This window comes from Streptopelia decaocto (assembly GCF_964273445.1).
Source record: "Streptopelia decaocto genome assembly, chromosome: 22".
Classification (NCBI taxonomy): Eukaryota; Metazoa; Chordata; class Aves; order Columbiformes; family Columbidae; genus Streptopelia; species Streptopelia decaocto.
This window is the reverse complement of record NC_138677.1, coordinates 2,741,632-2,754,374: the sequence shown is the minus strand read 5'-3', so window position 1 is coordinate 2,754,374 and position 12,743 is coordinate 2,741,632. Positions and strand designations below refer to the sequence as shown.

The 12,743-nt window shown below is 47.9% G+C and overlaps 1 protein-coding gene across 3 annotated transcripts in view; it reads right to left on the bottom strand.

Moving 5' to 3' along the window:
• The window catches only part of MYO1D (myosin ID), a 144,584-nt gene that overhangs the window by 98,287 nt on the left and 33,554 nt on the right, over positions 1 to 12,743 (bottom strand). For all 3 annotated transcript variants that reach the window (XM_082070698.1, XM_082070699.1, XM_082070700.1), the window contains exons 2-10: positions 10,242 to 10,450; positions 8,427 to 8,520; positions 7,569 to 7,734; positions 6,140 to 6,193; positions 5,211 to 5,306; positions 3,212 to 3,328; positions 2,215 to 2,418; positions 1,364 to 1,509; positions 1,152 to 1,266 (exon numbers count right to left, since the gene is read on the bottom strand). In XM_082070698.1, coding sequence (XP_081926824.1) covers positions 1,152 to 1,266; positions 1,364 to 1,509; positions 2,215 to 2,418; positions 3,212 to 3,328; positions 5,211 to 5,306; positions 6,140 to 6,193; positions 7,569 to 7,734; positions 8,427 to 8,520; positions 10,242 to 10,450 — 1,201 coding nt within the window. The remainder of the gene's footprint in view (positions 1 to 1,151; positions 1,267 to 1,363; positions 1,510 to 2,214; positions 2,419 to 3,211; positions 3,329 to 5,210; positions 5,307 to 6,139; positions 6,194 to 7,568; positions 7,735 to 8,426; positions 8,521 to 10,241; positions 10,451 to 12,743) is intronic.

Here is a 12,743-nt window from a genome sequence, read left to right as displayed (position 1 = left end):
GGAAAGGAGTGTAGCAGGGTTGAGATGATGAACAGAGAAAACGGGGCCCACTATTCACAGCGACCAGCTGTGGCAGATGCACTTGATCCCCCCAGCCAAACCAGAGCAGTTTGGTTCAGGCTCCAGAGGAGGGAAGGGCCTGAGCCACAGCCAGGCCAAGAACCCCTTCCAGGAGACCCAGTTGAGGCCTGTATCCAGTGCAGTGCCTCAGGGGGCAGTGCTACGGCCTGTATTAGTCAATGACTTGGATGAGGGAACAGAGTGACGGTCAGCAAGTTTGCTGGTGACACCCAGCTGGGAGGAGTGGGTGACACTGGAAGCTGTGCTGCCATCAGAGACCTGGACAGGCTGGAGAGTTGGGCAGGAAAAACCTAATGAAATAGAACAAGGGCAAGTGTAGAGTCTTGAATCTGGGCAGGAACAACCCCAGGTTCCAGTATAAGTTGGGGAACGAGCTGTTGGAGAGCAGTGTAGGGGAAAGGGACCTGGGGGTCCTGGGGACAGCAGGGTGACCATGAGCCAGCACTGGGCCCTTGTGGCCAGGAAGCCAATGGGACCTGGGCTGGGTTACAAGGGGGTGGTCAGTAGGTCAGAGAGGTTCTCCTGCCCCTCTGCTCTGCCCTGGGGAGACCACACCTGGAATCTTGTGTCCAGCTGTGGCCACTCAGTTCCAGCAGGACAGGGAACTGCTGGAGAGAGTCCAGCGCAGCCACCAAGATGCTGCAGGGAGTGGAGCATCTCCCGTGTGAGGAAAGGCTGAGGGAGCTGGGGCTCTGGAGCTGGACAAGAGGAGACTGAGGGGGGACTCATTCCTGAGGATCAAGATGGAAAGGGGGAGTGTCAGGAGGATGGAGCCAGGCTCTTCTGGGTGACAACCAGGGACAGGACAAGGGGCAATGGGTGCAAACTGGAACACAGGAGGTTCCATTTAAATGTGAGAAGAAACTTGTTCCCAGTGAGGGTGGCAGAGCCTGGCCCAGGCTGCCCAGGGAGGTTGTGGAGTCTCCTTCTGTGCAGACATTCCAACCCGCCTGGACACCTTCCTGTGTAACCTCATCTGGGTGTTCCTGCTCCATGGGGGGATTGCACTGGATGAGCTTTCCAGGGCCCTTCCAACCCCTGACATTCTGGGATTCTGTGAAGTCACTCACGTGCTTCCAGGGAATCCCCTCTCGCTGATACTCCTCCTGCTCCTGCTTTAGAACCAGCTGGATAAAGAGCTGCTGGAGCTTCTCATTGCAGTAATTAATGCAAAATTGCTCAAAACTGGAAAAAAAAAAAAAAAAAAAACATAAGAAAACAAGGTGATGATTTTTCCAGGAAAGCAGAAGGCACAGGACGGTGCTTTAACAATGTGGCTCACCTGTTATTGTCAAATATTTCGAAGCCGTAGATGTCCAGGACGCCGATGACGGTGTTTTTCCCATGTATTGTGGTGTCATAGTTCTTCACTTCAATGACATCATTGATGTGTGTCACAATCCAACAGAAGAGGCGCTCGTATATCGCCTGCCAGGAAACAAACGCTGAGGAATGTTTGCTGCGACTGTCTCTGGTCTTTCTGGTAAACGCAACACAAGGTGCTACAAGATGCTGCCGTAACTACACAAGAGCTACAGATAACAGGCTGCTACAAGTGAACATCTCCTGATAAGAAGAAAATAGTCTATGAAAACATATCTTATTCTTTGTTCCAAAACTCATTTACATGAGGTCACTGGGTACAGCAGTTCCCCTGTACTGTGAAGCTGTGCAACCATATGATCTTAGGTAAAAAAGACAAGTTAATAATCAAGGATCTCCCTGACTTCATCCATTCTTCCCTTGTAATTTGATTTCTTAGCAAAGGAAGGACAGTTGTCACTCCTTTGCTCATCAGTATCCACCTTTCCGAAGTAACCACAGCATTTTGGGTTTCCCGGCGGGTTCTGGAGCCCCCGCAGAACACAGGAGCGCACACGTTCAGAAAGAAATCCACGTGAAACACAGATCTCCTGCATCCCAGCAAGCTCTGTACCTATTGATCCACCCAGGAACCCTACTGGGACTCGAGCACTGAAAAATGGGCAATTATGAAGACAATTTGACATTGAATGGCTCCCACAGGCATCACCATTCTTTGCTGCTCTCAACCAAACGGCAAAAGCAAAAGAAATGACCCCAAGTTACTGTCACACACAAAATCAGACGCGGAGGAAGGATATTTCAACTCACTTTTGCAAAGGCGTCTCTGCCGTAGGTGGCCTCTTGTTCAGTATGTTGTTTGTCAATCACATCCCGACCTGTAGCCACCGTACGAAACAAAAGAGCCTTCTCCACCATGTCAGCTTTTGTTGACAGCAAGTCTGCGATGACGGACACAACCTTGCCGTTTTCTATCACGGGCGTATCGCCATCCACAGAAAACTTCAAGTTCCCCTGCAATAAGTAGCAAGAAACAAGATTTCTTAATGTTAATTATTAATATGAATCAGTACACCCCAAAGTCACCTGCTATTCAGGCCAGTAAATCTCTCAAGGTGTTAGAAGGGTGGGCCTTGCGTATCCACATACCCGCAAAGCTCCAACGCCAGGCGAAGCAGCAAAGCCTGACTCAAAGAAAAGCATTGCCACTCCGTGTCCAGCGGAGCTTTGGGAAAAAAACTACATCAAACGCTTCCAGAGGTTTAACCAAACACTATCTCAAGATTCAGAGTGGAGAGGTGGGCAATGTATCCAAACGCTGAGTGCAGTATTTCACCTTCACTCGCCACAGAAATGCCAGGTTCTTATTGTAATGCTGTTGCCTACCTTATCGAACACCAGGATTAAGTAGCGATACCGCTGTGTGAATTAAGGTCTCCTGCACCCAGCTGTGCTCAAGCCTCCACCACAAAGCGAAGCACCATCCTCCCAGCAAAACCACGGTGCTGCTGGACCTCCCTACCCCTCACTGCTAAACCCAACCGATTCCTGTTCAGAGCATTTAGCAGCTCCCAATACTCGGTGGTGTGTCTGCTTTGGGATGTGGAATACGCAGGAATAAACGTGATCTCCCATCATGAGTGTCCTGTTTCACCAAGGGATTTCACTCACCACTGGGAGCTGTAAACTGAAGATACTTTTCCGGCCAACGGATCTTCCAGCTGCTTGTGCAGCAGGAAAATTGGAGCTGCTGGGAGCACAAGTGTATCTGAGCCCTCCTGAAAACCATCCCATGGGCAGCACTCACCAAGTGAAGGATGGCGGCCACGATTCTGTACACAGTCTGAATCTCTTCCTGCTTGAAGCCAATGACTTTCATGGCATCAGCTACGGCTTTGAACTCCGCACCGTCGTTGATGGAACACTGAGGGGAAAGAGATGGAAACTGAGGGGATCGATGGAAATCAGCTGTGAGAAAGCAAAGATTTTTGTAGGCCCATGGGAAATAGATTTGTACTGTGCTATTTTTCAGATGTCAGGAGATTTCTCAGCTTACTCCCATGCCCTCCCGTAAGCTTACGCCGAAACTCACACTCTATACACCAATACTTGCACCAATGAGACACACAAATCCATCGCAGCACAATTAAACAGTTCAGCGCCTTCCTAGTGCAATTTATTGTGAAAAAGTAGAAGTGATTCACAAAAAGGTCAGAACAACAGTTACAAGTGTTGTGGCCACAGTCCCTCTGAGTGAAAGCTGCAGAGCACCAGCAATAAATGATGAGCCTCTGTCCGCTCCTCTCCCACCCATCTGGGTTTGTTTCACTGCAGATTTCTAGAGAAACTGATAAAGTTGTCTGAGAAGGTGTGAGAGTCGGGCCGAAGATGGAGCAGCATTTGCCTGACCATCGCCACCAAGAACTTAGAGGCCCAGACAGCAAGAACGCATGGACAGTGACTTGGAGAGAGGCCCGAGGAGCAGCATTGTGTTGCACTGGTTTCTCCGATATGGGGGGGCTGCTGCTTTGGCTGCTGCCAAACCAGCCCCCACCTCCTGAAAGTGATTGTTACGAGGGTCTCTCCAACCCAGGGACAACAGCTGCTGTCCAGATGTGTTCTCACCTGCAGCCTCAGTCACACGTGTCCCCCACCTGCTCCCCCAAACAACGGCCAACGCCAAGGAGCATGGCCAGAAGCTCGCCAAGGGTCCTGAGGTCACCCAATGGACCAGAGAGAGACCCCTGAATGTTGGACACGCAAGCGCTGACAAAAGAAATTGTGAATCTTTCGAGTCTGGGTTGTGAAATCAAGGTGGAGATTGGCCTCAAACAACGGGAGCGAGGGGGGTGAAGAAGCATAAAAGATGAAACGAGAATGGACACCGTTGAAGATCTTCCCACCAGAGGATCCCGAACCACGACGGAGGACCAGCAGGACTCCACGGGACCGGAGAGCAGAGGGAGCTTCTGGAACTCGACTGGTGATAAACGCAACCTCATTTCTTTACTTTTACTTTTCCCCGTTTCTCTTCCCTTTTCTTTTTCTTACTCTCTCTCTCTCTCTATGGCATGCAGCTTTATGGGCAAATTCATAAAGTAACACCGCTTGATTGAATTATAACCCCTTGGCGTTTTGGTTGCCTTAATTTTGCGCTTCGAGATCAAGGTAAAAGAACCATCACGAGTCCATTACCGAATGGACCGTGACAGAAGGTCTGTGGGTTTGTTTGCCAAAAAGCATCTAGCTCAAGAAAGCCATCAGGAAATCAGGGAGCCTGTTGTCTGGACAATGCTAGGGACAACTCCAGATGGACGTAAAGTGTTCAGGATCTTGTTGTCCTAAAAACTTTTGGGTTCTTTCCCTTCTTTCCTGCTCAGAGGTCCCCCAAGAGAGGGCAGATACACAGAATGAATGCCGCAGTCGTTTCAACGCTCCTGCTGTAAAAAAGAGTCCTTCCAGCTTTTTGGTCCAGAAAGCAGCTTAATTTACCTATTACGAAGCGTGAAGAGTCTGACACTGTTAACAGGTCAAATATCTGTGAATGCATTTACTACCAGAGGTGGCGTCTCTCCTGCTCCGTTTGCTTTCTGCACACAGACACAAGCGTAGCACATGCAAGTACACACCGGCCTGTCTTCTGGAGGCAGAAAATCCATTAAAAATAGCATAATGGTGTCACGTTTCCATACTCATACCGTAAATATTGGTCTCAGCTTTTGCTAGCTCGGCAGTGCTTTAAGTATTTCAAGAAGCATTTATGATGTTAAGACACGTTACCTCTGAGTCGCTGAGCGCACCCTCACCTTTAGCTGCGTCCCAGGGCAGATGTAGTTGTAGGCTGACGCGTCCTTCTGAAGGTGCAGAGAACGTAACATCTGGTCAGAACCGCCCTGCAGGAGCTGCACAAAGAGCATTGTGAGAAAGGGTGAATCAAAACAAGTCCTTCCTTTTTCCCTTTCTTACTCATCTGCTCGACAAGCAAAATGATAAAACCCGTGAAATTGCTGCTATAGAAGAAGCAGTAGCTGCAGTCACAAGGGGTTGAACAGATCAGAGATGAGGTTCTCAGGGACATGGGGCAGTGCCCATGGGTTATGGTTGGATTTGATGGTCTTGAGGGGCTTTTCAGCTGTTTCCAGCTGTGACTTGTCACAGATGGCTCTTGGCAAGGACTTCCCGACACGGAAACGCCACGTTCCCGAGAAAGGTGCTAACGCACCAGCCTGAGCACCGGGCGGGCGGGAAATGAATAAACCAACCTCCGCTCCCTTCAGTGCGAAACCGAGAATAAAGGTTATACTAACAGGCCGATGTTTCCCCCAAAGGACGCACAGGGGAACCACCGTACAATGTGGAAGACATTAAAAAGAACCCAAAGCAAAAAATTCAAGTCAACTTGGTGTCATAAATGACTTCCATATGGACTAGAGGCCCCCAGAGAAAATAGAGGGATTAGACTTATTACAAATAAAAGAGTGAGTCAAAGTCCAATGTTCTACCATGTTTGTTTAGTTAGCCTCCTTTTAAGTTTACAAATGTGTTAATATGGGACTGGAGGATAGACAAAAATAAATCTTCTCATGCGAAGAACTAGAGGACGTAAGATCACCCAAGACGCAACAGCAAGACAACCCTTTGCGAAACACCCGAGAGGGTGAAAGCTTGAAATGTTTTGCCTGTTGTGTCTGGGAAACTGTTAAATAGTCATTTGTTGCAGCAAAGGAATACAAACCTGGTAAAAAGAATGAAAGCTGCGTTCTCCTGGCTGCTGCACAATCACACGAGACTGGAAGGGAAGAAAACACAAGGTGGGTGTTTGTGGATGTGGACAGCCTGTTATCCAACCTTTAGATGGGGTCACCATGGCCAGGACACCCCCAGACTCGGCCGATCTTGTAGTAAGTCTGTTAGGAACAATATTTGTGAGGCACGACCGTGGAGTTTGAAGTCTAGAATCAAAAAGACCAGCTTGGGTACCAGCTACAACATCCTGCTGCCAACCTGGAACCCTCGGGGGTAACCACAGAACGGCTTTCATGGAAGAGTCAAATAAAATATAATTTAGGTGAAGAGTTATTTAATAAAATTGAAGTAAAACCCCACTTCTCCAAGCCCAAGACAGGAGGGCAAACAGAATGCAGTGACCACACAAGTGACACCTCTGCTCTGGTTTAGGGAGCAAGTGACATCTCCAACTTCAGAACGTTCATTCCTAAGCAGCGTAAAACCCCAAAACACCTGAAACAAAACGTTAAATGCAGCAGAAATTCAGTCAACAAGCAACAGATCCTTGTTTTATGCTACAAGTTTGAACTCTGGGGAGTTACAAGGCATGTGTTCCTGCTGCACAAAGTTCATTGTGTTCGGACCAGAAATGGAAAGAAATATAACTGGGTGGAAGTCAAGAATATGAAATACATGAGGGTTTAAGTCAGGGCAGCTGCGGCCCCACTCCTGCGCATGGAAGTATCACATGTTCAGTGTTTGGGTTCGTTGTTTGGTTTGGTTTTTATAAAATAAAGTGTTTAGTCTGCAAATAGACTCCAGGGAAACAACAGGAAAGGAAAAAACACACAAAAAAAGGCACCTTAGCAGATGCGGTCAAATAGATAAATTGAAGCCAGACGCGTCCACACATGAGAACTGTCAATAGACAAGCCCAGTTTCTCTATAGAGTTTGACATATTCCAACGTTTTCTCGCAGCACTTAATGATGTGAAAGAAAAATACGCGCAGGAACACTTGGAATAAATAAACCCCAAGTTACTAAAAGACAATACGGGGCCGTGGCTTTATTCCAGAATCGCACTTCTCAAGCACATCGTTGCTACTTACGGACCTAAATATCTTCTTTATCCAGCAATGCGGGAACTTAGAAAGGAGTTTTGCAGATATTAAATTAATTTCAGCTTTTATTCCAGATACAAAGTCCATACACCTATATGCACATAAGCTTTTGTCCCTTGGTGTGAAACCACCAGCGTTTCATTTACTTGTAGTAACTCTTAGAGAAGAAATAACACCCTGGATTTCAATAAGACCCCGTGCCCTCGTACGTAACATAACAGACAACATTAAAAATTAACAGTTTCTATTGGCAAAGCCCATCTTATAAAAATAACAACACCAAAGCCTCCAAGTCTAAAAGCAGCATGACTTACCTTTTCTAGGAGATAATTATTGATGTGCCCGCCGATCGGGTCTCCTTTAAAGTCAAAGTTGATGTCCATGTATTTCCCGAACCTGCTGGAATTGTCGTTGCGGTTCGTTTTGGCGTTGCCAAAGGCCTCCAGCACGCAGTTGGATTTCAGGAGGATGTTCTTCACTCTGCAGCACAACCGGAAGGAGAACATGGTAAGTCCAGACTTGCAGACTCAAATTAATGATGCCTTTTTATTCTCAGGCTTTTCTAGAGAATTTAGTAACAGCAGAGACGCTCTTTGATGAGATATTTGGGTGGATGTGTTTGACATCAGCCATCCCACGGGAAATGAGCCGCGAATCTCCCGCTGTGTTCCTTAGAGCCAAGTCAATGGGAACCAAAGACCAGATCTCCCCACTGAAAATAGCATCAAAAATTCAGTTTCTTTACATGCATGAGATTTAAAATCGATTTCTCAAACTCTTTGAAAGTCATTTTCAACACTTTTGTCGGGGTAGGTACTAAGTCTGTTCTTTGCTCAAAACCTTTTACCCTAAGGTCGACAAGCCCATTTTGCAACATGGGAGCACACGAGCCTGAAAGGCCACGGAATACACTCAAGATGCTCTTCTAACATCAACCTACTGCAGCAAAACTGCCCCAGGAAACGCCATTTCTAGAGACTGTTTGTATTTGGAACATCTGAACTTTCCAAATATATTTTTTATGTGACTTTAGCAATCAATATTGTAAAATTCCCAGGGTAAAACAGTCTTAGCTGAAGAAGTCTGGTAAAAATCTGGTAAAAATGGTTGGAAAAATCAGCGTGTAATTAGTAGATGTAAGAATCCGGTGCTATATGTAGGTGTTTTCTCACCTCTCCACCTCGGCGCGCTGCCCCGGGTTGGTGATGGCCGCGATGTACTGCATGATGTATTTACTGGCCTCGGTTTTCCCAGCCCCGCTCTCACCTGAGGACACAGACACAAACGTGACACAACGTCCAAAAGAACCCAAAGCAAATCACTGCACGGTGTCTCTTCATTTCACCCTGAGGGTGTTTGGGTTTTACATTGTTCAGTTTACGGGGATTTGTTGTTGGTTTTGTGTGTGTTGGGGTTTGGTTGGTTGGTTTTGCTTGTGGGGATTTTTGGTTTTTTTGGTTGGTTGGTTTTAGTTTTTTGGTTCGTTGTGGGTTTTTTCATTGTTTGTTTGTGTTTTTTTGTGGAATCTTGTGTCCGGTTGTGGCCCCTCAGTTCCAGCAGGACAGGGAACTGCTGGAGAGAGTCCAGCGCAGCCACCAAGATGCTGCAGGGAGTGGAGCATCTCCCGTGTGAGGAAAGGCTGAGGGAGCTGGGGCTCTGGAGCTGGACAAGAGGAGACTGAGGGGGGACTCATTCCTGGGGATCAATATGGAAAGGGGGAGTGTCAGGAGGATGGAGCCAGGCTCTTGTGGTGACAACCAGTGACAGGACAAGGGGCAATGGGTGCAAACTGGAACACAGGAGGTTCCATTTAAACATGAAAAGAAACTTGTTCCTGGTAAGGGTGGCAGAGCCTGGCCCAGGCTGCCCAGGGGGGTTGTGGAGTCTCCTTCTGTGCAGACATTCCAACCCGCCTGGACACCTTCCTGTGTAACCTCATCTGGGTGTTCCTGCTCCACGGGGGATATTGACCTGGATGAGCTTTCCAGGTCCCCTCCAACCTCTGACATCCCGTTACTCTGTGTATTTTTGGTTGGTAGTAGGGGTTTATTGGTTTTGGGGGGTTTTTTTGTTTGGTTGGTTGGTTCTGTTGTTGTTTTGTTGGTTTGGGTTTTTTTAAACAATCTGATTTGTGTGCACTTGGACCCTTTTCCAAACAGCCACAACCCTGCTGCTCGTTGCCGCTGTGCTGACTGCGAGGCGGTTCCGACAGCGGATTCCGCAGGTCGGTGACGGGCCTGGCACCCTGAGCATCAAAAAGAACATTGTTTGAGCAGAAACACTGGCCTGCAGCGCCGGGAACCGCCGCACAAGGGGCTTCTGTTCAACACCCCAGCGCAGGGCTCTCGCTTTTCAGAGCTGCTGAACCACGGGGACATCAAGGGAACCAAGTGCCAGGATCCAGATAGCGAGAGCTCATGGTACAAGCGCCGCTGCCGCTGTTAGAGCCACCACAAGCGGTCAGGCCGGCATCAAAACAGAGAAGAAAACATCAGGCGGGCATCAAAGGGACAGAAATCAGCAGTTCTGTTCTCCCTGAGCTCCAGGACTCACGTCCACGTTTTCGCTTTGTGTGCGCAGATTAAGCTGCCGACTGACACCAGCTCTTGAATCAGCCGAGAAATAATTGTTAAGGTCTCCACACACAGATTCAAAGGCAAATTCTGAGAGCAAACATTTCCGAGCTCGAAACACAATCATTCGAAGTCGCAGATGGCAAATGTACCATTTGCATTAGGCCTTTCTCTGAGATTGTCTCAACTAAGAATACAGGCAACACTTTTCCAACTGTGTTTCAGAGGCTGGTAGGTAAAAACCTACTGAGACCTACTTACCTGTTGCTTTGTTAAACTGGGAAGATTGTATTTCCAGCACCACAGCTTTATATCAGTTTTCTAAAACGCTGTCATTAGTCAAATCATTCTTGTTCTTCAGCCCAGAATTTCATAGCGAAGCGTTCATCACAACGCAAATCTCTTTGAGCTTACCCGATATCACGATGCAGGTGTCTTTCGATCTCCTCTTCATGGCTTTATAGGCGGCGTCAGCGATGGCGAAGAGGTGAGGAGGCCTCTCGTACAGCTCTCTGCCCTTGTACTGCTCAATCATGTCCCGCCCGTAGATGTTCAAGTTTTTATAAGGGTTCATGGAAACCACCACTTCCCCGATAAACGTATAAATCCGGCCTTTTTCAAACCTGCCCGGGATGAGATGAAAGGGAAAAAGGACATTAGGCAAACGTAGAGCTCCAGAATGTGTTTTCCAAGCGAGCCACCCATTTCACCAGGTGAACTCTTCCATCCATCATCGCACTGAAACATTATGATAAATCATTACGATAAACCATTATGATAAAACATTGACTAAGGACATTAATTACTTTAGAGAGCAGTGTAGGGGAAAGGGAGCTGGGGGTCCTGGGGACAGCAGGGTGACCATGAGCCAGCACTGGGCCCTTGTGGCCAGGAAGCCAATGGGACCTGGGGTGTGTTAGAAGGGGGTGGTCAGTAGGTCAGAGAGGTTCTCCTGCCCCTCTGCTCTGCCCTGGGGAGACCACACCTGGAATCTTGTGTCCAGTTGTGGCCCCTCAGTTCCAGCAGGACAGGGAACTGCTGCAGAGAGTCCAGCGCAGCCACCAAGATGCTGCAGGGAGTGGAGCATCTCCCGTGTGAGGAAAGGCTGAGGGAGCTGGGGCTCTGGAGCTGGACAAGAGGAGACTGAGGGGGGACTCATTCCTGGGGATCAAGATGGAAAGGGCAGTGTCAGGAGGATGGAGCCAGGCTCTTCTGGTGACAACCAGTGACAGGACAAGGGGCAATGGGTGCAAACTGGAACACAGGAGGTTCCACTTAAAGATGAGAAGCAACTTGTTCCCGGTGAGGGTGGCAGAGCCTGGCCCAGGCTGCCCAGGGGGGTTGTGGAGTCTCCTTCTCTGCAGACATTCCAACCCGCCTGGACACCTTCCTGTGTAACCTCATCTGGGTGTTCCTGCTCCATGGGGGGATTGCACTGGATGAGCTTTCCAGGTCCCTTCCAACCCCTGACATTCTGGGATTCTGTAATTACCCAGCTAGCATGGCACATCACTGTGTCCTACTATGTCTCTGTGCAATAAGGACTCAGAACTAGTGCCAGCCTTGAATCTTACCATGTACAAAGGAAATTTCTGCTACTATTTCATTTACGGATGCGCGACCGACCTGATTACTGAGGTACAAACACCGATTTCTGAGCAGGGCAAACTTTTGTTTTGCCGAGGCAATCAAGCTGATTTTCTGCATATTCAGGTATTTCTGTTGCCATCAACATGTTGCCAGAAACAAATGTTTCTAAGAAATTCTCCAGCGAGATTCAGGTTAATACAAGTTACTGTTTCTACAAGTGATGCTGATGAGTTTGTGATGAGTTCATATAAAGGGGATTTAAAGGCAAAGTCTTTTTACCCGTTCTGCAGTTGTCAGCCCAACTCAGGCCAGAGAAGCACAAGTTCTGAAGCCGCTCAGAGGTCTGATCACATTTGTAATTAAATAAAGCCAAGAAGCAAATGAAAGCATTTTGCAATTACCTTCCACTCCATCCTGTTCACTACAATACACTTTGATTATCACCAATGCTGCTAAATCGAGCGGAATGCCGAAAAACTACCCTAAACTGCGCCTTTCCCAAACCCTACCTGCGGATGAAGAGATCCACACGCTAACTGTGGCGGTTCTACCATTAAACCTGTATTTAAACCTTCCAACATTAGGTGGCACCACAACCCCTCTAGAGACCACAAGGGCCTTCATATCCCTGCCAGACTCCGGCACAACCTCCCGCATCATTTGATTGAATTTATTACCACCCCCATGTGGTGACAGGCGTGACATTTTCTATTGTTCATTGGAGAATTTTGCGCAGCATCTTGGCAGCGTTGGTCCTTAGCAGGTGTAATAAAGCTCAAGGAATAGGATCTGGTGGCCAGCATTCCGCTTCCAAAGAGCGATTCTAACTCTCATTCCAGCTTCCTCCAGAAATACTTCACTAAAAAGACAAATTGCAAACCATCTTTTTGATCCCGCGGTCGGTTTTAACCGAGGTTAGTCCCGATGTGTGTTTGCTAAAGCATTAGTGAGCTTAAAATGCAAAAATGTTCATATTAGAGAGGTGAATGTTGTTTGGAAGCTACCAAAAATGGTTTAGAAAAAACAAGGCCGTTATAATTAGCAATACCAACCGCAGCTCAGCAGCTAATTCCTGCAAGAAAAACGATGAATAACACACAGGCAACAACACCAAGCAACTGGTATGAGATTCAGAACCACAGCCTAACTCTTAGGACAGGCTTAGGGAAAAAGGAAGCCTCACGCACTCAGTCCTTGCCCTTTGCCATCCTTAATTTTGACTTTTGAAGCGCAAAGCAGCTGGGAATGGTGGCATTGGGAGGATCCAAAGCAGCAGACACACGTGCGCTGAGATCGGATACCAGGCCGCCCGGCTCCTGCCCTCTC